Consider the following 25,607-nt stretch of genomic DNA (forward strand, 5'->3'; position numbering starts at 1 on the left):
ATGCTGCACCGTCACTGCACACCCCGACACAGTTCTGCCAGTCCATGCCGTTCTCACTGAAGTAGTTATCCATGCAGCGGAAACATTCCTGAGCCGTAGTTCGTGTTGGTAGCTCTCCACAAGACAGTATGTCTTCGTGCAAACTATTGTCCCAGCGATAGCGAACAAAAACCAGCAGCAGTGCAGCATTCGTGACATCAGTGGACTCGTCAAGTTGCAAAGAGAAAAATGGGCTACTTTTTACTCTTCCAATGAGTTGTTGCTGTATGTGTGAGGCCATGTCCACGATATGTCTCTCCGATCATCTCACGGCACATGTATCAACAGCAGCAGGCAGAACCAACTCCTCTGCTACGGTGAAAGCTTTCTTACTCTCTGCCACACATCTGGCTACGAGGTAGCTAGCTTTCAATGCACATTTAGAGGTACCAGTCAGTGACACGATAGATCTTTTTTTTTTTTTTTTTTTTAATCTTTTTTTATTGAATTTTTGGCCCACAAACATTAACAGTATAAATTCACAAATTATTTATAATGCTTAAGTAAAGGACATTAACAAAAACTGTCCTAAAAAAAAAAAACACACACACACACACAAAAAAGCAACACAACAATACGCCTTGACTAAGTTACCTACAGTTCGACCAGATAAAACAACGGGATCCTCCTAACCAGACCATTCGCCATTTAGATGTACATCATGATACTTGCTAGACTGTCTAATCTTCACATCCATCCGGCAGAGTGAAAGCAAGTAAAACATATACATATGTAAATAAAAAATTAAATACTAATAAAAAAATTAATCAAAATATCTGCACACAGTTAGGAGAAATAACAATACTATGGAACCGCAGGGAAATCAAGCTTATTAACATATGAGAAAAAGGCGGCCCATGTGGCATAGAATTTGTCTGTACACCCATTCAATGTGCATCTTATTTTTTCCAGTTTTACACAGTGCAAAATAGATCTGATCCAGGAGACGTGAGTAGGAGCTGCGGAAGATTTCCCCATAAGTAAAATTAAACGTCTTGCTAATAAAGAGACAAAGGCAATTAAAGCTGAAAGCAGCGATGAACGGGCCCTCGCACTCACGGCCACCGCCCCCCATAAGCATATCAGAAATGACACCACCCACGACTCTCTTTGTCAAACCATCCAAAAGTTATGGCAGAAAATAGGGACAACCAATCAGAAGAAGGGGCAGGGCTAATTCAGGCCAATGAAGCTCAAGGACTCAATACCGATTCAGGTGACACCACCCACGACTCTCTATGTCAAACCATTCAAAAGTTATAGCAGAAAATAGGGACAACCAATCAGAAGAAGGGGCGGGGCTAATTTTCACCAATTAATGGTCAAGGACTCAATACTGGGTCCCATGACACCACCCACGACTCTTTATGTAAAACCTTTCAAAAGTTATGGCAGAGAAAAGTATTCTAGGGGGCGCTGTTGAGCCGTTAGGCCACGCCCATTAATGCAAACCATTAAATATCAAATTTATCACCAAGCCTGGCTTGCATGCAAAATTTGGTGACTTTTGGAGAACTATCAAATATGGACCAATCTGATGAAGCGAAGGCGCGCTTTTTGCCGTATAGCGTCGTCACAGTAACACTTTTGAAAGAGAAAAGTAATGCGGGTAGTCCCAAGATGAATACGCACATTTCGATGTATAACACACCTGGGTGCACGTTACGGTTCGGGCCGTATTAATTGACGAAGGAATGGCATAAATTGCGCCAAAATGACACAATCAATTAAAAATGGCCGACTTCCTGTTCGGTTTCGGCCATGGCGCCAAGAGACTTTTCTTTAAGTTGCGACATGATACAGGTGTGTACCGATTTTTGTGCATGTATGTCAAACCGTATTGTGGGGCTTGAGGCAAAAAGTTTTCCGGGGGGCGCTGTTGAGCCATTTTGCCACGCCCATTAATGCAAATGATGAAATATCAAATTTTTCGCCAGGCCTGCCTTGCATGCAAAATATGGTGACTTTTGGACCAATCAGATGAAGGGGGGGCGTGCTTTTTGGCATCTAGCGTCGCCACGGTAACACTTTTGAAAGAGAAAAGTAATGCGTGTAGTCGCAGGATGGAGACGCACATTTTGATGTATAACACACCTGGGTGCACGTTAAGGTTCGGGCCGTATTAATTCTCGAAGGAATGGCTCATATTGCTCCAAAATTACGCGATTAATTCAGAATGTTCAAAATGGCCGACTTCCTGTTCGGTTTTGGCCATGGCGCCAAGAGACTTTTCTTTAAGTTGCGACATGATACAGGTGTGTACCGATTTTGGTTCATGTACGTCAAACCGTATTATGGGGCTTGAGGCGCAAAATTTTTTCTGTCTGAACCAACCAGATGAAGGGTGGGCGCGCTTTTTGGCGCCTAGCGTCGCCACGGTAAAGCTTTTGAAAGAGAAGAGTAATGCGTGTTGTCGCAGGATGGAGACGCACATTTTGATGTATAACACACCTGGGTTCACGATACGGTTCGGGCCGTATTAACTGCCGAAGGAATGGCATAAATTGCGCCAAAGTGACACAATTAATTCAAAATGGCCGACTTCCTGTTCGGTTTCGGCCATGTCGCCAAGAGACTTTTCTTTAAGTTGTGTACTGATACAGGTGTGTAGCGATTTTCGTGCATGTACGTCAAACCGTATTGTGGGGCTTGAGGCACAAAGTTTTCTAGGGGGCGCTGTTGAGCCATTTTGCCACGCCCATTAATGTAAACCATTAAATATCAAATTTTTCGCCAGGCCTGACTTGCATGCAAAATTTGGTGACTTTTTGGGCACGTTTAGGGGGGCAAAAAGGCCCTCCTTTCGTCAGAAGAAAAAAGAAAGAAAGAAAGAAAGAAAGAAAGAAAGAAAGAAAGAAAGAAAGAAAGAAAGAAAGAAAGAAAGAAAGAAAGAAAGAAAGAAAAAAAAGAAAGAAAGAAAGAAAGAAAAAAAAGAAAAAAATTCCTACAGATACAATAGGGCCTTCGCACTGAAGGTGCTCGGGCCCTAATTACGTCCTTACTTGCTCTAGAGAGTTGTGGTGTGGCTGAAACTACCCCAAACAGTGCAATAATGGGGTCTGGTTCAATGTGCATGTTACACATTTATGACAGCGTGTTAAAAATGTCTTTCCAGAAAACAGCTAAAGATGGGCAACTCTAAAACGCATGTAGGTGATTTGCAGGGGACTGAGCACATCTTAGACATTTAGGATCCACATCTTTGTAAATCTTAGACAGTCTCCTCCTGGTCCAGTGGGCCCTATGAATAAGCTTACATTGGATTAAGCCATGTCTAGCACAGATGGAGGAAGTGTGCACCTTTTTAAGCGCCTCTTCCCATATTTTATCAGATATAACTTCACCCAGCTCCTCCTCCCATGAAGCTTTAATGCCGTTTAATGAGGTAGTTTGTAAGGAGCAAATCTGTCTATAAATGATTGTCAGGGTGCCTTTCAGAGTAGGAAGTGGTTTGAGAAAGGTGTCGATCTGTGATCTGTGAAGAGGATCTTTGTTTTTTTTCAAAATAAGAGAGATGGTCGCTTGTGTAAGTGTTTGTGGGAGAGTTCCATTTGTAAATGCTTCATTGTATATTTCTAATAGAATAGGGGCTAATTTAGGAAAAAGCCTTTTGTAAAATTCAGCAGAGTAACCATCAGGCCCTGGGCTCCTACTGGATTGAAGAGATTTGACTGCCATGGATAATTCCTCTACAGAGATCGGCTCCTCTTATTTTTCAGACGGATCACGACTAACCACAGGCACATTGAGGGAGTGGAAAAAGTTGTCGAGGTCCGATGTTTCCGGTTGATATTCAGAAGCATAAAGGGTCTGATAGAATCCTCTGAACTCATCATTAATCTCCCGACCCTGTAAGCCTTCAGGGTTTTCCCAGAAAGTGGATATAGAGATACCCAGGGTTTTATTTGTGCTTACAAAAAAGTCTATCTGATCTGCAACAAAGTTGACAAAACCTTCCGTACTGAGCAATTGAACATTTAGCCGCCATGGTGGTCGCAAATTATCAAAATTTTGGAAACATACTTCCATTGTAACAGTGGCGTGGTCAGATATTACAATTGAATTATATGAACATGAAGATATGGAATGGAGAAGTCTGTTATCTATGAGGAAGTAATCTATACGGTTAAAGTGTGGTGAACTGACGAAAAAAAGGAATATGCCCTCCCAGTTGGATTAGCAACTCTCCATGGGTCAGAAACCGCAAAGTCAGACATGAAGGATCGGATTACACTGGCTGAAGTTGACAAATTGGCAGTTTTAGTGGAAGATCGATCAAGGTGAGGATCCAACCAGCAGTTAAAATCACCACCTAAAATTGTCCCAGTTAGGGGCATAGATATTGACCAGAAGCACATTAGTATTGAAAAGCCTACCGCTGACAATAACATATCTGCCATTTGGGTCGGAAACCATGTTTGAACATGTGAAAGGAACAGAGTTATGAAGTAAAATAGCCACACCTCTTGCGTTACTTTGAAATGAAGAATGAAACACCTGACCCACCCATCTACACCGCAGACTTGAATGCTGTAATACCTTAAGATGAGTTTATTGGAGAAAAATAACATGGGCTTTCAGTTGTTGAATATGGTGGAGTACCTTACTGCGTTTGACCGGATTATTTATTCCCCTGCAGTTCCAAGTTAGAAAGTTAAGGCCATTCCCTCCTGCCGGGCGGGATACATCAGGCTGAGTCATGTCTTAGTTAAAGGAGGATATATACAAAACACAGCAGAGTAAACATAAAAAGATCTTAGTCGACTGTAATAGTGCAAGTTTAAGAGACAATAAATCACAAGGCCGAAGCATCTCTCCAAATGAGATGCAAGCTAAACCCCAAATACAAATAATTCCCAGAGCTAAACACCGCCCTTACTAACTGCTACCTGAGATCGTGACCATACAGCCAAATTATACAATACCTGCATGAACTGGTTATCCGCAAGGTCAGAAGAGACCCCTCCAACAAAAAAAAAGGTTTTGGGTCGAACTAACGGTTTCTTTTTTTTTCTCCCCTCTCCCCCCTGCTCTGTTTTTTTTAATAAATGAAAATAAAAAATAAAAACCAAAATGGTAGAAACCTAGAATTATCGGTAATAATAGCCAACTATTGGCATTTAAGGCAACCTGTGAATATTCAGATACTGAATATAGCCATTGATATCTCGCAAAAAGAAAAATGAAACAAAAGAAAAACAACACCTTAATAACATAGAAGGGCCTGAATGTCCACAGTGACTGTCAGAAAAAAGGTCAGAGTAGAAAAAAATAAAATAAAACAAAAACTAAGGGTAGGCTACATAAACAGTGAATTATTGGCGTTAAACTGCCTCAGATCCAAAATAAAGTTAATACTAATAATACTAATGTATTAACATTTATGAAAAATAAATAAATACAAAAAAAATAAACAAATAAATAACCCCCTCAGCAAATCAGCTGTAATCTGCCCAATATAAATTGTCCACAGAGGAGGAAGAAAGACAGGGATAATTGTTCTTGAAAAAGAAAAGCGAAAAGTTGCTCTCCTGGCAGCCAGAGCTGCAGCCGGAGCCGCAGCCAGCATGCTAAATGATTAGCATTTCACAGCTAACCGACCAGTTGCTCCCCATCGTGAGGCACAGCTTTCTTTATCTTTTTAATAAAGTCGGCTGCAGACGTGGGGTCCTCGAACCTCCGCGTGGTGTTGTCCGGCAGTGTCAGTCTCAGAACCGCGGGATAGATGAGGCCAAACTTCACGCCTGGACAGTCACGCAACTGGCGCTTCACGGGCCCGAAAGTGGCTCGTTTCTTAGCCACGGCCGTGGTGTAATCCGGAAAAATGGACACTCTCTTACCCTTGTATAAGAGAGGAGACGATGCCCCGGACCTTTTCAGGATATCATTGCGGACGTGGAAGAAATGGACCCTGATGACAAATGGCCGCGGCGGCTCTCCTTCCCGGGGCCGGGTCCGTAGGGTGCGGTGGGCCCGGTCCAGCAACGGCTTTTCCTCCAGGTGAAGCAGATCCTGGAGCAGCTCAGCCATGAACTCCGTCGGGCGCGGCCCCTCCAGTCCCTCCGGTACACCAACGAGACGGATATTATTCCTCCGCATCCTGCTCTCCAGGTCCTCGCACTTGTCGTCATGGTACGCCACTTTAGTAGTTAGCAGCCCGACGTTAGCCTCTAGCTCGGTAATGCGGGTGCTGTGATCCGAGGAGCTCCGCTCCAGCTCCGATAGGGCCGCTCCGTGTTTATCGAGTTTGTCTTGTACAGCCTCGATAGACTTCCTAAGGTCGTTACTGACAAGCGATATCTCTGCCCTGAGACTGTGAGAGAGAGCGTCGATTTTGCCACAAATGTCGGACTTTAGGGAAGTCATCATGGCCTGGATCAGCTCGGCCGTCAGCGGCCCCGTGGTTACGTCATCAAGTGGCGGAGTCGAGGCAGGAGAGGCGGCAGGATTGCAGGCCTGCTCTCACGGCGTCTTTAGTCGGCCGACTAGACGTCATTTCAGGCTCAGGTTTCACAAATTCGACCTAAACTTTTCAATAACCTCTTCAGACAGTTGTTCGATAAAAAAAAATAGTATTCTGCAGAAATAAATGTATAAATATTTGTCAGTAACTCATGTACTTTTGGGGGGGTTGTCGTCTTCATTTTTCCGTTTTAAATATTGCTCCATCCTGTTAGCGTACAGCTAGCTGAGTGTCTCCTTCTCCTCATTTATGGAGCTGGTTAAAGTAACAACTGACTAATGCATTAGCGCCACCACATGGTCGGGAGTTGCTATGCCCTCCTGCGGCCCTCGCGGCCCACACGTACAAAACAGAATTTTTTTGCGGCCCACTAGGTGGCGCTTGCGGCCCAAGTTTGGGCCGCGGCCCTATGGTTAAGAATAACTGCGCTAAATAACATCCCACTACAGCCCTGAGCAATCACCTGAGACAGAGCAAAACCCCCACACCTGCTCCACCATAATTACCACCAAATAATCCCCCCCCCCACCCAGCAGTGTGTCCTACCTGAGAGTGTCCTATCTGAGTGTGTCCTACCTAAGAGTGTCCTACCTGAGAGTGTCCTACCTGAGAGTGTCCTACCTGAGTGTGTCCCACCTGAGTGTCCTACCTGAGTGTGTCCTACCTGAGAGTGTCCTACCTGAGAGTGTCCTACCTGAGAGTGTCCTACCTGAGAGTGTCCTACCTGAGAGTGTTCTACCTGAGTGTGTCCTACCTGAGAGTGGCCAGTCTCCAGCGGGGATCCTCCAGTCTACACAGAAGCTTCCCTACTGACTCCCCTGGATGGTTGTAGCTCAGGTCCAGCTCTCTCAGGTGGGATGGGTTGGAGGTCAGAGCTGAGACCAGAGAAGAACTTCCTTCCTCTGAGATCAGACAGCCTGACAGCCTGCAGACACACAACACAGGTCTGTTGCATGTTCTCTGCTCAAGTGTCCTGCTGCAGATACGTTTAGCAGCCTGTTCACTGGAACTGGAAAAGACTTGAATGAATCCTGACCTGAGAGACTCCAGTTTACAGTGTGGACTCTCCAGTCCAGGACACAGCTGCTCCAATCCAGAATCCTGCAGGTCGTTGTTGCTCAGGTCAAGTTCTGTCAGACTGGAGGACTGAGAGCTGAGAACTGAGGACAGAAGTGGACAGATGTTCCCTGAGAGGTGACAGCCACTCAGTCTGCAGACGGAAGAAAAGAACAACGACCAGGGGCCTCATTTATAAAGCTTGCTTGCGCACAAAACAGGGCTTGAAAGATGCGCACGCCACCTTCTATGCAAAGGTTGGGATTTAAAAAAAAAACTAATGGAAAAATGTGTGTATCTTTACGCTAACCCTGACCCTAGCGCACAAACCTTTTGAAGATATGGGGAACTGGCGACGCAGGCGGTGAGGTGGTGAAATGAAGCCATATTCATGTCATACTTTTAATGGCCGGGTTTCCCAGATCAGTTAAGTAGTTCTTAACAGCGAAAGACTTCTTTCAAACCTTCTTAAGGAGCCTGTGAAAGAAAATCGCGTTTCCCAGAGTCGCTCTTAGCTTAAGTATCTCTTTCATTAAGAAGGAAATGAAAGATGCTGCTGACCCAGTCTTTACAACCATCTTAGTGAACAAAGACTCACAGATCCAGCCGCGTCAGGCAAATCAATATCACACCAAGCGATGAGATATTAAAACAATGCACCCCGCACAAATTTTGATCTATTTTATACTTTAGATTTATATTGTTTTGCATTTATTGGTGACAGCAAAGGGGGAAAAAAAGAAAAATAAGGAATAACAAGTGTGTTCCTGTATATGCTTTATGCTTTACGCACAAATAAAACGATCATCATGAATATCATTTATTTGATAATTTGGCTGCTATACAGCATGTTCTCGCTGCAAATCAACCGCATCGCCGTGCGCGAAGCAGAACTGTTTTTCATGAACGCATTCGTGCGTCAGCACTTCAATCCCCTGGACGTGCTGTCGGACCGGGCTGTCAGGCAGCCGTGACACCTGCGCCGTGCCCGAGCCCGAGCGCACCTATGTGATGACAGGGAAGCAGCAGCTGAAGAACGAGATCCTTTGATGAATCGTTCATTACAGTCTCAAATATAATCAATGGTGTCGGTTTATATTAAAGAATCTTTTTGCCCAGAAGAAAAAAGAGCGAAGACAACGACCCATAACTATTTTCTTCTCTTGAAAAAACCCACCTGCCGACTCGCGCTGTATACAGCGCGAGTCGGGATGCCGCATCATTCAGAAGAGGAGGAATACGTGCGAGGCGGGGATGATCTCTGCAATCTGAAGCCCTCTATAATTGTAAAAAGAATTTCACTTATCACGGGTTCTTTTTGGAACATAACCCCTGCGAAAAACCAGGGATTGCTGTAATTCCACGTTGCGATTTGCGAAACTCGCCTTCTCTTGGCTCATGTTTTTGAATGCACACACACGCCCACCCCGTTTCCTCCCGGTTTCTGCGTGTGGGGAAAAAAAGCCTCACTGTAGCCAGAAATAACGGAGTAACGCACCGTTTGGATGAAAAAGGGTCATTGAATTATATTTATCATCTTAATTTTTTATTATAACGCACAGGCAGCAGTGAATTAGTGCGTTAGGCAGCAGTGCTGCGTGTGAAAATGCGCTGATAGTGATCGGTGATCGATTTGCCTGGCATCGATTCATTTGGTTTCAGAACCGGACAGCTGCTCCAAAGAGCGTCTGAAAGAGCGAAACTAAAGAACGGTGTTAAGAAGTCATCTGGGAAACACCCGTATCTTAGGGTTCTCTCTTAGTTCAAACCTTCTTTGAACCTCTCTTAAATCCTTAAGAGAGGTTGGATCTGGGAAACCCGGCCAATGTCATCACATATCAGACTTACAATATAATAGCGCTGACCGTGTCCCTCTGTGTTTGAAGCACAGCGTCAGTCAGTTGGCCACTTCCAGCTGCGCCATTTGTGCTTGGGACACTCTGGTGCTGCAGCCACGGTGCAGGACATACCGTGCCAGTGTCGTGCCAAAAAGTGATTGCCTGCCAGAATCTGATTTCTGGCCGCGGGAGCGCGCACAGCAGCAGTTGAGCGATAGCGCTGAAACGTCAGATTTTCAGATTATGAAGCTCAAGAATGAGATCAAGTCATATTTAGACAGAAACAACTTTTCATTAACTGTATTTGGCCTTCAATCCATTTTTGCCAGGAGAAAATGCTTATTTTGTGTTGTAATGGTCCTTTAAAAGTGTTAAAAGCAATCCTGTGAGCTCTAGTGTTTATATTATGAAGCTCAAGAATGAGATAAAATCAGCTTTAGGCAGAAACTACCTTTCATTAAATGTATTTGGCCTTCAATCAATTTTTGGCAGGTAAAAACACCCATTTTCAGGGGAGACATCTAATTCTGGCAGGCAATCAATTTTTGGCACGACACCGGGCCACTCTCCTCTTGACCTCCACCTTCAAATCGCACCACTTCTTTTTTATTTCTGCCACAGATCTGTCCGTGGCACTCACGGCGTTTACAGCAGCATCAACGTGCTGCCACTCACATTCTTTCTTTTTGTTAGTAATGTCACTACTGTGACCACCAAATAATGTGGTTTTCCTGGCCTCCACCTCATCCACAACATCTCCATCTTCCAGTCTCCGTGTAATTTAGTGTCACGGTGGCTGGACACATCTCATTCATCCTGACGCACAGCAGAAACAGACTGCAGGAAGCCGCTGCGCATCTCAGCAGGCTCATTCATATGCAAACACAGTCATCAAGTAGTTTGCATTGACCATTCATGATAGAAAGTGGGCGTGTCGAGGGGGGGGTATGAGGAGAATTCACCTGCGCAACCTTCCAGCTGGACTGTGATTTATAAAGAGAACATTGCGTGCAGATGTGGGTGCACACGGTTTTATAAATCAGGATTTTTTTGTGCGCACGCCATTTTTGGCTTTTGGGCGCACATGCACTTTTATTATGAATCCTACACACTCTTTTATAAATGAGGCCCCTGGTTATTTCACTGTTGTTGAAGAAAATGTAGTTGTGTCTCCGACTGTTCTGCTGGTCTTCAGTAAAGTTTGTGTTAAATCACATTTCAGCAACAAACAATTCAAGCTGCTTCACATGATAAAAATATGAAAAATAAAGAGGAAAACATTTAAATCATGACTTTTAGTGCATTTGGCAGAATAAATAAAAGTTACTGAAACTAGAGTTACATTTAAGTACTATTATTATCATTGTTTAAAGTTCAATTCAGAATAGTTTAAATAATCCATCAAAGGCTTTAAACTAACAAGTTTTAACTTGATTCAAAGGAACTGAGGGTTTGTGTTCCTGCAGGTTTCTGGAGGTTTGTTCCAGATCTGTGGAGCATAGAAGCTGAATGCTGCTTCTCCAGGTTTGGTTCTGGTTCTGGTTCTGGTTCTGGGGATGCAGAGCAGACCTGAACCAGGACACCTGAGAGGTCAGGGTGGATGCTATGCTAACAAGTCTCTGATGTATTTTGGTCCTGAAACATTCAGTGATTCATAAACTACCAGAAGTATTTTAAAGTATATTCTCTGAGGAACAGGGAGCCGGTGTAAAGATCTCAGAACTGGACTGATGTGTCCACCTTCTTGGTTCTGGTGAGAACCAGCAGCGCTCTGGATCAGCTGTGTGATTGACAGCTAGTCAGACCTGTGAAGACGCCGTTGCAGTAATCAAGTCCAATGAAGATAAACATGGATGAGTTCTTCAAGGTCCTGCAGAGACATCAGTCCTTGATCCTGGAGATGTTAGAGTCCATGACTGCACCCAGATTCCAGGTCTGAGTCCATGACTACACCCAAATTTCAGGTCTGAGTCCATGACTACACCCAGATTTCAGGTCTCATCAGTGGTTTTTAGCTGTAATAGCTGAAGCTGTGTGTTGACTCTTAAACGCTCTTTTTCTGGTCCAAAAGTTCAGTTCAGTTTTGTTTGTGTTCAACTGAAGAACATTATGTCACATCCACTTATTGATCTGATCTCTGCATCTACTCAACACTTGTATGGGCTCAATGTTTCCTGGTGACATTGAAATGTAAAGTTGTGTGTCATCTGCGTAGTGGAAGGAGATATTCTGCTGGAATCCTGAATCCTGCTGCTGCACAGCTGGATGATGTTGTTGACAGAACTACAGCTTCAATGTCAACAACGTTGGACGGTGTCGTCTGTCAGGAGCAGAAGGTAAAAGGTCAGAGCAGGTCGTCCCGTGATTTAATTCACAACTGCTGGTTTTAAAGCAGACCTCCAGAAAGATGGAGAGAAAGTGTTGTTCCCATAACTTAATCAAGATTTAGTTAATCAAGAATCAATGATATGGTACTGATTAGACCCCACTGAGGTTTAAACCTTTGATTTCTGTGTCGAGTGTTGAGGTGAGTTTGTAGTGAAGTGGGTTCTACCAGTAGTACCGGGTCGGCAGTAGCTCAGGTGGTAGAGCGGGTCGTCCAATGATGGGAAGGTTGGTGGTTCGAATCCCGCTCCATCCCAGTTGCTGTCGTAGTGTCCTTGGGCAAGACACCTTACCCACCGGACCCGTGTGAATGTGTTTGAATGTGTATGAATTTTTGATGGTGGTCGGAAGGGCCGTTTGGTCAGTATGGCAGCCACGCTTCCGTCAGTCTGCAGGACAGCTGTCGCTACTAACGTAGCAGCTGTCGCTACAAACGTAGCAGCTGTGGCTACAAACGTAGCTACCCCCACCGGTGAGATTGTGTATGAATGAATAATGATCTCTGTAAAGCGCTCTAGGTGCCTTGAAGGGTGCTATATAAAACCAAGCCAATATTATTATTAGTAAAACTGGACTGAAGTGAATTATCTGCTGCAAGGGAGTCAGAAGGAAAAGACTTGAATAAATCCTGACCTGAGAGACTCCAGTGTACAGTGTGGACTCTCCAGTCCAGGACACAGCTGCTCCAGTCCAGAATCCTGCAGGTCGTTGTTACTCAGGTCCAGTTCTGTCAGACTGGAGGACTGAGAGCTGAGAACTGAGGACAGAAGTGGACAGATGTCCTCTGAGAGGTGACAGCCACTCAGTCTGCAGACGGAAGAAAAGAACAACAACCAGGTTATTTCACTGTTGTGGAAGAAAATGTAGTTGTGTCTCCAACTGTTCTGCTGGTCTTTAGCTCATCCTGCCCCCCCAGTACAAACAGAAATGAACGTGTTTCTTTGTCAGAGTTTATGTTTGTGTGTGATTTTAGGTCCAATGTGTCGTTAAAGTCTCTGGAAATTAAAGAACCAGCGTAAACTCACTCATGTGAGGTTGTGCTGAAAAAAAGACCCAAACAAGTGAAGAAAACATGAAATCTGGAGGTAAAACCAGACGTAGTCAGAAACTAGCTCCAGATGTCCAACATGTGTCTGTTGGTACTTACATAACTTTCTTGGAGGCTTTGACCACCGGCAGCAGCCTCCGTAGAGCCTCCTCTGAAGCTGAGAACTTCTTCAGGTCAAACACCTCCAGATCTTCTCCTGATGACAGTAAGATGAAGACCAGAGCCGACAACTGAGCAGGAGACAGTTTATCTGTGGAGAGACGTCCAGACCTCAGGGACTCTTGGACCTCCTTCACCAGAGACCGATCGTTCAGTTCATTCAGACAGTGGAACAGGTTGATGCTTCTCTCTGCAGACAGATCCTCACTGATCTTCTTCTTGATGTATTCAATGGTTTCCTGATTGTTCTGTGAACTTCCTTGGTTTGATGTCATCAGACCTCGTAGGATGTTCTGATTGGTCTCCAGTGAAAGACCCAGGAGGAAGCGCAGGAACAAGTCCAGATGACCGTTGGGACTCTGTAAGGCCTTGTCCACAGCTGTCTGATAGAAACCGATTGAAGAAGGGTGAGTTGTTGGTTGATCTCCCAGCAGGTTGACTCCAGAGTTGATGAAGGTCAGATGAACATGAAGAGCAGCCAGATACTCCTGAACACTCAGATGGATGAAGCAGAAGACCTGGTCCTGGTAAAGGTTGCTCTCCTCTCTAAAGATCTGGGTGAACACTCCTGAGTACACTGAAGCCTGTCTGTCATCGAAGCCACACTCTCTCAGGTCTGATTCATAGAAGATCAGGATTCCTTTCTGCAGCTGCTCAAAAGCCAGTTTTCCCAGAGACTCCACCATCTCCCTGCTCTCTGGACTCCAGTGATCATCAGTCTCAGCTCCTCCGTCATACTTGACCTTCTTCAGTTTGGCCTGGACCACCAGGAAGTGGATGTACATCTCAGTCAGGGTCTTGGGCAGCTCCCCTCCCTCTCTGGTTTCAAGGACGTTCTCCAGGACGTTCTCCAGGACCGTAGCAGTGATCCAGCAGAACACTGGGATGTGGCACATGATGTGGAGGCTCCGTGATGTCTTGATGTGGGAGATGATCCTGCTGGTTTGCTCCTCTTCTCTGAACCTCTTCCTGAAGTATTCCTCCTTCTGTGGGTCAGTGAACCCTCTGACTTCTGTCACCATGTCAACACAGTAAGGAGGGATCTGATTGGCTGCTGCGGGTCGTGTGGTGATCCAGAGACGAGCAGAAGGAAGCAGGTTCCCCCTGATGAGGTTTGTCAGCAGCACGTCCACTGAGGTGGACATTCTGGGGTCACTGACGATTGTAGAGTTGTGGAAGTCCAGAGGAAGTCGACTCTCGTCCAGACCGTCAAAGATGAACACGACCTGGAACTCTTCAAAGCTGCAGATTTCTTTGGTTTCAGTGAAGAAGCGATGAACAAGTTCCACCAAGCTGAACTTCTCCTCTCTCAGCACATTCAGCTCTCTGAAGGTGAATGGAAGCAGGAACTGGATGTCCTGGTTGGTTCTGCCTTCAGCCCAGTCCAGACTAAACTTCTGTGTTAGGACTGTTTTCCCGATGCCGGCCACTCCCTTCGTCATCACCGTTCTGATTGGTCCTCCTCTTCCAGGTGGGGGTTTAAAGATGTCTTTCTGTCTGACGGCCATTTCTGCTCTTTCTAGTTTCCTGGAAGCTGCTTCAATCTGTCTGACTTCATGTTCTTCGTTGATCTCTCCGGTCCCTCCCTCTGTGATGTAGAGCTCCGTGTAGATCTGCTCCAGAAGAGTTTTCTTTCCTGCTTTAGTGATCCCCTCAGACACATGCTGGTACTTCTTCTGCAGCTGACCTTTGAGTTTGGATTGACAAACGGCAGCGAAGGTCTCTAAATAAAGATGAAAAACCAGCAAAAAAGAAAAAGAAAACCACTTAGTGCTTTAAAACCAGCCCACAACAAGTTCTACTTCCTTTAAAGAATCAACATTCCAACATTCACTGATCAGCCGTTAAATGAGGAGTATTGAAGCGTTTTCCTCCCAAAAACCCCTCCGATCAATCAGAGGAACAACAACAGTGTTTCCTCTACGATTCACTTCAGACACACAAGTTGTGTTTGTTTTGTGTTTGCTGGAACTGAATATTGAATCTACACGGTTCAACTCTTTAGAATAAAACTTTAATTTACTGGGATATTAATGACCCTATTAATGAGATGTTCCTAACAGAAGATGAGCTGAGTTCCTCCACCTTCCAGTGGGTTTAATGTTGTGCCTGATCTGTGAATGTTGGTCATCTACTGAGACATTGGGTGTGGTTTATCCAGCAGTTCAGATGTTCAGAGAAACATCTTACTGCTCTGCAGGAAGTCCGCCAGCTCCTCCTGCTTCCTCCTCCTCAAGAACTTCACTGTGATCTTCATGAATGTCTCTCTGATGCTCTTCTGCTCTTCATCTTCATCCTCCTCCAGACTCTCTGAGGATTCTGGGTAATCTGGACTCAGAACCTTCTGGATCTTCTTCAGCTCGTCCTTCACAAACATGACGATGTCGTCCTCCAGCAGCTGGAACAGAAGACCACATGAAGGACACAACCAGACTGAAATCATGGAGACAAACATCAGGTCCATGATGGACAGACTGACAGTCCACTGGTCTCCAGAGACCAGCATGGAGACAAACATCAGGTCCATGATGGACAGACTGACAGTCCACTGGTCTCCAGAGACCAGCATGGAGACAAACATCAGGTCCATGATGGACAGACTGACAGTCCACTGGTCTCCAGAGACCAGCATGGAGACAAACATCAGGTCCATGTTGGACAGACTGACAGTCCACTGGTCTCCAGAGACCAGCATGGAGACAATCAGGTCCATGATGGACAGACTGACAGTCCACTGGTCTCCAGAGACCAGCATGGAGACAAACATCAGGTCCATGATGGACAGACTGACAGTCCACTGGTCTCCAGAGGCCAGCACGGAGACAAACATCAGGTCCATGTTGGACAGACTGACAGTCCACTGGTCTCCAGAGACCAGCATGGAGACAAACATCAGGTCCATGATGGACAGACTGACAGTCCACTGGTCTCCAGGGACCAGCATGGCGACAAACGTCAGGTCCATGTTGGACAGACTGACAGTCCACTGGTCTCCAGAGACCAGCATGGAGACAAACATCAGGTCCATGTTGGACAGACTGACAGTCCACTGGTCTCCAGAGACCAGCATGGAGACAAACATCAGGTCCATGATGGACAGACTGACAGTCCACTGGTCTCCAGAGACCAGCATGGAGACAAACATCAGGTCCATGATGGACAGACTGACAGTCCACTGGTCTCCAGAGACCAGCATGCAGATGGACATCAGGACAACAGATGGAGAAGCAGTTGTTGTTCATGGACAGACCTGAAAGATGGAGTCCAGCTGGGTCTGATGCTGCTGGACAGACGGACCGCTGGGAGACTCTGAGATCTGCTGCTCCACTCTGTGGAGGAACCATGAAGAACTAGGTCACATGATGTCTGAAGGTCCATGGAGTCATGTTTGGATGAGGACAGTCCACCAGAGGACTTCCTGTTATGTTAAAGATTCTCGGGTGTTCCTGAGACTGAGAACGTCCACATCTTACTCCCAGTACAAGCTCTCAATCTGGTGGCACAAGAAGGTCCAGCAAGTGTCCACAAAGACCAGCTTCTCAATAGATCAATGTTCACATGCCTTGCTCTCTGCTGCTCTATCCGAAGACAGTGTTGAGAGCATGCTGAGCTGTCTTGGATGATGGTGGAGGATCGACTAGCATGCAGCCTTATTATGTTTTTGAAAAATATCTGTATACTACGCAAACCTGGCTTCTTGTTTATGCAACTTCTACCAACAAATAATAGACACAGCTATGATACCAGACTGGCTCTAGCTAATCACTTTTCTCTGCCTATGCCCAGAACCAATGCATTCAAAACAACAGTAATGTATAGAGCAGTCACACACTGGAACCATCTCCCTCATGTATAGTTGCAATAATCAAGATGACAAGTTTTAAAAGGAGACTGAAGCAGCTGTAGTTCATAAGGAAGTCCTCATCGGTCCTAGGTATATATTGTGATTATTGTGCAAATTGTAAGTATATTATACATTTAATAGTAAATATATTCTAAATCACTGTAGGCTATGAGTGTATATATATATATATATATAGTGTATATATAGTACAGAGTATATTATAATGTATGAGTATATTATGATATGTAGTATATTTATACTACTATAAAAAGAAGTATGGGTATATTATAAATTATAAAGTCGCAATCTATTTTTGCTCATAAGTGGATACAGATCTGGTGACAGTAGAAAATATTGTTACTTAAGATGTGGATGGTTTTGGTTGGTTACTTAATCTTTTATTTTTGTTTCAATTTATTATTTCAGGAATTCTAGTGAATGTTTTTCACCCTTTTTGAGTTGGATTATTGTCATATTTTGTATGTCTATGTGTGGACCCCAGGAAGAATAGTCTTCCCATGGTGAAGACTAATGGGGATCCTTTTTTAAATAAACAAATAAACAAATAAACATGGTTCCAGGAACCATCTGTCCTCCTGCATCCAGCAACACCGTCCACCTGAGGAGAACTTCCTCCCTAAATGATTTTGCAACCACAGCAGAAAGATGCCCCCTGCTGGACAAACCGCTGAACTACAGTCCCTCAGAAGAGACTCCAACACCCCCTTTATAGTCTGCTGTGTTTCTGGAAACATCAACAACCAACTAAGAATGGCAGCAAAACAGAGAAATGTTCCCTTTAAACATGTTATGATGAAAACGTTTCAGTCTCAGTTACGTTTTTCAGAAACATTTATGTAAAACTCACCTCACTGAGGGAGAACATTGGGTGTCTTTAAACTCCAAAAAGAAATCCTTTGATGCATCACTCTTCAAGGACACACAGCTGGGTCCAGGTCCAGGTCCAGATCCAGGTCCAGGTCCAGGTCCAGGTCCAGGTCTCCTGTAATAAAGGTGTTTGGTGACGTGAGGGCTGAACTCTGACGTGCAGAAGAGTCATGGACAGTTAGATCATCTCACCTCTCTTCTTCTCTCTCAGGTTTTCCCCTGGGGGAGGTTTTGGAGGGAAGGACTCCCTCCTCTCTGTCCTCACACTGATCCATGCTGCTGGATTCACATCAGCTCACACACCTTCTACCTTCATCTGCAGAGGAAACACACGTCATGGTAGATGTACAACCACCAGCTCTGACTGATCTTCTCTTCAGCTTCATGTCCGACAGCAGTGAGGAAGCTGCTGCACTTCTACTATCCGACCACTAGATGGAGTCATGGAGCTGCAGCTCAGCTCACACCCTCAACCCACATTTACACTCCATTTAATCACACGTTTGCTCTTAGTTTCTGTCTCTGGGACAAAAGATCATCATTGACTCTGAATTACTGAAACACCTGAGACCCTGGAGAGTCCAGTCCTGGACCCAGTTTACACCCAGACCAGGTTCTGGTCCAGGTTCAGCTGACAGCGAGGACCATCAACTACCTCATCAACAGATTTTAGGATGTGAGGTTTGTGAAATCCCACGTAGAGACCTGGTCCTGCCTCAGACCACGAGGTTGATGTGAGTTTATCCTGAAAATGTTCAAGGAGGTTTTAGAAGAAGTTCTATCTTCAAAACTTTACCACAAATGTGAAGTTGTAACAAATATCCTGGCTTAAAATCATCTTAAGACGACATTCTGTTAACAACAATGAAGTTATAACTTTATATTTACTCCTCTCTCTTCTTTTACTTTGGCTTATTGACAGAGTGCAAATTATACAATTACAATTGGGGGGGGTCAGCATTTTCTAGAGGCCAGGGTGTAAAGGGAACCCAGTACGGCGCAGGCGTGTGCTTCATGTAACCGAAGTCTTGCACAATTTTTACAATATCTTGAAGGTTCAAGGTTCAACAATCTTTATTATTATTATGATTATTATTGTTTAATATAGAGCAAAGGTAGAAGTCAAAGAAAACACGCACATCCCAATATCCATGTAAGGCATGAGTGCTGGACAAAAAGCGTCATATATAGAAAAAGAACAATGTCCGCACATCAAAATGAGCTCCCACAAAAAAAACATTTAATCTAGCATGACGCTTCAAGCCACATTGCTCTTCCGCAGATTCTTAAGTAACTTAAGCAGACATGTTCTTTTTCTTAATATAGAAACATTTTGAGTTTTGAGCACTCTCAGGGTGCTTTAGGAGGCATCAAAACACTGAAAGAGGAGTAAAAAGAATATTCTTGTATTTTCATTGTTATGAAACAGAATTTAGATGATGGATGTTTTAGCAGTTATTAAACTACTGACATTCAAATGTAGAAAAAGGGAAATAAAACTCACACAGTCAGAAACATTTCATCCAGATGAGTCCTCGCTCCATTCTGAGTTGAATTAATGTACAGATGGTTTATTTTACGTTAAATAAATGTAATGTTTCTGGATGAGAGTTAGCCTGTAATCTGAGCTGTGACGCCATAAAGTAGACTGATGTCTCCAACTGCAGAAACACTGAACTTTGTCCTCCAGAGTGCTGCAGTAAAACTTGTTATTAGATTAATATTTAACACCCAGCAGGCAGAAGCTGCCGCCACCACCTTTAGCTAACCGCTAACCGCTATGGTCCGGGGTCAGAACTCTGAGAACACACACTTCATCACGGTTCAGAAAGAGATATTTACAATATATGTCTTAGCAACTACTGAAGACAACAGCAGTTACACCGTAGGCCAAAAAGAGGACTGGCCCTTTAACGGACCCTCATCGCACAAACCTGCCCCCAAACCTGCCCCCCCCAGGCCCCAAACTTCCCTGTGTCGCTGCACACAGAACCACTACACACCGTAGGCTAGCCAGCACACTCTGGCATTAGCATGCAGGTAATAACACACATTTTGAATTTTCTGCAAACCGGCCACTAGGGGGGCGTCCCAATTTGTTTGTGGTGTGTTGAGCCGCATTTCGTAATAAACGTCAAAAATGTAATAACTTTGTCATTTCATTTTGTATTAAATGGCCGCTTTTTGTAATAAACTACCCCAACGCATTTTGTAATACATTTTGCCGCATTATGTAATAAGTTATTACATTTTGAGAAGATTATTACAAAATGCACTTGCAACTTTTTTATTCTCTATAAAATGTAATAACATGGTGCATTATGTAATAACAATTCTAAAGCATAGTTTAGTTGTTTGTTATTGGCCTGTATAATTCCAAACTTCAAATAGGAAACTATAGTTATATATGGAGTTTTATACATAGATTTATTGGGCTACATAGCTCTAAGGGAAATTGCATAAAAAACAGTAAAAGTCACTCTTGTATAAATTCATTGTTAAACAAACAACAATAATAGGTATTATTCAGTGACGTGCGGTGAGGTTCATGGTTGGTGAGGCACTGACTCCTTTAGTGTCAGATTTACAAATATATAAACCAAAAAGGGAAAAGGGTAGCTTATTCAATTGGCTACTCGTTATTTCATATCTCATCAGCATTCTTCACAAAAAAACACACGGGCACACACACGCACGCGCGCACACACAGTACATCTTACAGTTACGTAAAGGTAATAAAAAACGTGCATTTGCACTGCACGCTCGGCTCGCTGCTGCCACACCTCACGTTTCAGCCCCGTATTTGAACTGGGAATAGGCAAATTCAGCGATTTTGACTATAAAAAATGTTCGAAATTAGTCATACATAAAGATCAGTGGACAAATATTAGTATAAATTTGATGTTATAATTATTTATATTTTTACTTGTCATGATGACAGGTGAGGCTCTGCCTCACCTGCCTCCCCTGACCGCACGTCGCTGGTATTATTACATAATGCACCATGTTATTACATTTCCTAGTAAATAAAAAAGTTGCAAGTGGATTTTATAATAATCTTCTCAAAATGCAATAACTTATTACATAATGTGGCAAAATGTATTGCAAAATGGGGCAGTTTATTAAAAAATGCGGCTTTATTACAAAATTAAATGAACAAGTTAATACATTTTGGACGTTTATTACAAAATGCGGCTCAACACGGTGGTTTTTGAAAACCTTATGTCCATAACTAACATGCCAAATATCAAAAACGTGTCACCAAGTGCAGGATTTTCCTGAATGCCCTCCCAGCTGTTCAGAGTGTGACAGCGGGAGCAGCATCTCCTCCTCCACACGGACGGAGACGGTAAAGCTGCTTCAGTCACCAGTACCAGCTGGTCCTGCTGACTGACTGCAGTCCAGCAGCCGTCATTCCTACTCACCTGGTCAAATCAGCCGCTCCTACATTTTCATGTCCCTCCAGGGCTGGACTGGGACAAAAAATCGGCCCGGGCATTTTGAGCCTAGACCGGCCCACCAGGTATTGACGGAAAGAAAATGAAGCCTATGAATGAAAACAAACGTTCTTGTGACACCGCTTGTACACTGTCTTGTTGGTGTGTATGTTCTTGTCTAATAAACCTAAACCTACACCATCCCCCCCAGTCCCGTTACAGATGTACTTAATACTGTTTCGAAGTAGACCAGCAAACTTGTATGGCAAGCCGTTTTAACATTTAATAGCTAGACTGGATATGTGTTGCAGATATCTGTAATTCAATTCTTCCTAGTCAAAAAGAACATTTCAGATATCTACAATGATATATTAACCCATTTTAAACAGGGGGAACGCATTCTGACAGCGTGAAATACTGCTGTCAGAATGCGTTCCCCCTCTGTTTATCATGAAGGGATGCTCACACATCTTTCAAATTCATACTGCTGACTTCTTTCACCACCACAGATAAGTCCTGTGATTTTCAGGCTGATATCATCATATTTGACAATTTTAAACCGGGGGAATACAGCGCTGCCTCTGTTTTTACTAACTAATGACCATGAATTGCCTAAACAGTGGGTTCTTCCAATATATGTATACACAAAGTATTTGCTGCGATGGCACCACTGTAGGTAAACATTTCTCCAAAAAGATTGATGTATTATTTCACCCACCCACTATTAATCACAGCATTATTAAAATTTAGTGACAATCATGAATCCAAACACCACTGTCCCTGTCAAAAAAGCAACTTAAATTTGGAGTTGCTAATTTAGTTTTATAGAATATATAAGATATTGAATATGAACTCATAATTCAAAAATGTGACTACTCCAGCCAGAGTTGCCTGGGAGACTTGTGAGGCTCTGTGTGAAATGGCCAGGGGGGCCCTGAAATTTTTTGGGTTTTTCGGGTCGGATCGGGTGACTATATGCACAATTTTAACTCTCCAATTAGCAAAATACTGGATACCTTCCCCTGCCTCATCATCATTTGGCTTGCCTCGACGCGGGGCCCCACGGCTGCTTGAGACCCGGTCGGATCGGTGATTTTTGTAACAAATTTATCAAACGAGCCTTTCAGAGAGGCATTAAACTCTTCCATTTTCTTTAGTTTTTTTTCTTTTTTCATCCCCTGATGGAAATTTCCTGATTCTGTCTCGTTCTCTCGACATTGTGTGACAGTTTGTTCCAACTCCACCGTCTGGATCAGAGCAGCTTGTGTCTGCGCTTGGTCTGATCAGTTGTATTGAACAACAGACACGCGCGTCATTGCACATATATTTATTGATATGCACAGACTAGTACACATTTAGGTCTGTAATGGAACGTGACTGTTGATATTTATAAGGGAAAAAACGAAAAAAAAAAACGAAAAAAAAATGTCCCGGGCCAAAATAATTTTTTAATTTTTTTTTTCTTTTTTTTTTTTTTTGGCCCGGCCCGGCCCAAAATCACCATCGGCCCACCGGGCATTGCCCGGTATGCCCGATGGCCAGTCCACCCCTGTGTCCCTCCTATTTCAGCCTTTACGGTAAATGAATGAACGCGGCTCAGAAACACAAAGATATGAAGTACTGAGTTTGAGATAATGCAGATATTTTTTTTCATATACCCAAACTTCCACCGTAATATTTAAACACTCTTACTGTAAAAGAAAAGGATGAAACACTTTTTTTTAAGATTTAAACTTTTTCACCCAATACCTCACATAGCCCTCTACACAACTAGAATCACTACAGGCACAGTGAATTTCAAAAAATGTTACTGTACAAATGAAACATTTCAATATTAATGTGTAAACTTCCAACACCTTACATGACCATCACCTACCTGAACTGCTGCTCATTCACCTGCTGACCATCATCTACCTGAACTGCTGCTCATTCACCTGCTGACCATCATCTACCTGAACTGCTCTCATTCACCTGCTGACCATCATCTACCTGAACTGCTGCTCATTCACCTGCTGACCATCACCTACCTGAACTGCTGCTCATTCACCTGCTGACCATCACCTACCTGAACTGCTGCTCATTCACCTGCTGACCATCATCTACCTGAACTGCTGCTCATTCACCTGCTGACCATCACCTACCTGAACTGCTGCTCATTCACCTGCTGACCATCACCTACCTGAACTGCTGCTCATTCACCGACTCCGCTCCAACATCTGGACGCATCGAACCGTCGACTCCTTCGTCCTTCAGTTCCAGCTGTGACTCCGTTAACAGGAATTATCTGCAGAGCTTTTGTCCAGAAACGGAGCTGCTGGCAGTTTAAAAACTGCTCCGATCACCTTCACATGGAGCTCCACCCAGAAACCCGTCCATGAGGACGTGGAGGGAAACTGGACTGAAGTATCTGCGTTGTCTCGCTAAATATTGTAAAAGGTAGGCGAGCACCGACAGCTTATCTTTAGGGTTACTTATTCACAGCTCTTTTATCACCCTCATATTTTAATACGAATAAACTCGGTTCAAAGATCAATTAAATAAAAGCAGCAAGTTCTGCTTGACTCCAGACGCACCAGTTTGTGGTGGAAACCTCGAACATCTGCACTCCTGGAATCGGAATTAGAATCAAAATCAGAATCAGAATTAGAATCAGAATCAGAATCAGAATAAGCTTTATTGGCCAAGTTTGAACTTTGCCCGACAAGGAATTTGACTCCAGTTATTTCGATCACTGTACCCAGATTTAAAAGTAGCAACAGTAAAATAACAAATGTACAGTAAATAAAAAATGTGGCACTTATTAACATATATACAATACAATTAAAAAAGTGAAAGGTGCAGAAGAATGAGGTAAACATGGTACTTATTTGCCCTCTAGTGGACCCATAAATTACTGCATTTAAATGCATTTATTGGCCCTCTAGTGGACACATAAATTACTGCATTTAAATTGCTTATCTATCCATTAAAAATACCCTCCATCCATCCAGACCAGGTCTCATCCCTCCATCCATCCAGACCAGGTCTCATCCCTCCATCCATCCAGACCAGGTCTCATCCATCCATCCAGACCAGGTCTCATCCCTCCAGACCAGGTCTCATCCCTCCATCCATCCAGACCAGGTCTCATCCATCCAGACCAGGTCTCATCCCTCCATCCATCCAGACCAGGTCTCATCCCTCCATCCAGACCAGGTCTCATCCCTCCATCCAGGAGTTGGAGGTCAGAGAGGAAGAGGAGTCATCACTTCATCTTCACTCGGTTTCTAACGCTGATGTTTTTTATTTCAAGAGTACTTGAATACTTTTACACATGCTGCTGATGTTTTTACATGTTGGATGTTACATGAATATTTCCATCTTCTCACTTCATTTTTACATCAACAGCTTTGAAAACTGAAGGAATCAAATTAAAACAATCAGATAAATCAATCAAATATTGTACAAACTGGAAAAGTTGAATGTATAATGGAAATGTTTAGATTTGAAGCTCAAACTTTCTTTCGGGGAAGAAACAAGATTCTAATAATCTAAACGTGAAGTCAAACATGAAAACATTTGGAGACAGAATCAAGAATAAAACAAGAATAATGAGATAAAAATCTAATTCATGATCAAACATCAACAATCCAGTAAAATATGTAATGTTTAAATGTGAAAAAGATCAAATTAAAATACAATAAACAAAAAAATGGAGACTCTGAGGAACCAGAACCAGAGTCCAAGTCCAGGATCCAACAGAGACAGTTTCTCTGACAGGAGACTCTGGAGACTAAACTGGACACAGAGACACTGAGGATTCAGACCTTAACAAGGACCCAGACAAGCACGTTACTATGGACATCAACGAGGACCCAAACCCGGTCCAGAGTCCAAATCCAGCACATAGCGGTTCAGTGAAGGTGGTGTTGAAGGTGTGGAGGTGGATCAGTCTGTCAGAGACGACGTCATAGAAGGACAGAGTTCCATCAGGAACGTCCACGTACACTGCTGCTCTGCCAGAGTCTGAAGATGGAGGTGAGGAGGTGATGGATGTTTCTCTGTTATTGTGACGGACACGGTACTGATCACCTGGAAAACAGTCCAGACTCCAGGAATGATCGTTTTCTCCAAACTCACAGTCACCAGAGTTTCCTTTCCTCCTGATTCTTCTGTAACTCACTGATACAGAAACATATCTGCTCCACTGGACCTCCCAGTAACAGCGACCCGTCAGAACTTCTCTACACAGAAGCTGCTCCCAGGAATCAAACCTGTCTGGATGATCAGGATATGACTGATCCTCGTGCACAAGTGTCATCTTCCTGTTGACATCAGACAGTTTGATCTCCTTGTTGACTGTGTTTGTGTCGATGGTGAGTTGACAGGAATCTGATTGAGAGAACAAACAAGCAGCTGCAGTTATTATTGATCAGTTATTGATCACTGATGGACTAATGAACGAGTGAAG

At 43.7% G+C, this 25,607-nt stretch overlaps 1 protein-coding gene across 4 annotated transcripts in view; it reads right to left on the reverse strand.

Moving 5' to 3' along the window:
* The window catches only part of LOC133446714 (NACHT, LRR and PYD domains-containing protein 3-like), a 39,919-nt gene that overhangs the window by 5,255 nt on the left and 9,057 nt on the right, over positions 1–25,607 (reverse strand). Inside the window, exons 7-10 of one of the 4 annotated variants that reach the window (XM_061724715.1) lie at positions 12,929–14,711; positions 12,415–12,588; positions 7,539–7,712; positions 7,257–7,427 (exon numbers count right to left, since the gene is read on the reverse strand). The exons of 1 other annotated variant lie outside the window; for it this stretch is intronic. In XM_061724715.1, coding sequence (XP_061580699.1) covers positions 7,257–7,427; positions 7,539–7,712; positions 12,415–12,588; positions 12,929–14,711 — 2,302 coding nt within the window. Of the gene's footprint in view, positions 1–7,256; positions 7,428–7,538; positions 7,713–12,414; positions 12,589–12,928; positions 14,712–23,840; positions 25,529–25,607 lie in introns of those variants that run through there. 2 more of the 4 variants (XM_061724717.1, XM_061724719.1) reach the window with 2 other exon arrangements.

The sequence above is a fragment of the Cololabis saira genome, chromosome 7 (genome assembly GCF_033807715.1).
Source record: "Cololabis saira isolate AMF1-May2022 chromosome 7, fColSai1.1, whole genome shotgun sequence".
Classification (NCBI taxonomy): domain Eukaryota; kingdom Metazoa; phylum Chordata; class Actinopteri; order Beloniformes; family Belonidae; genus Cololabis; species Cololabis saira.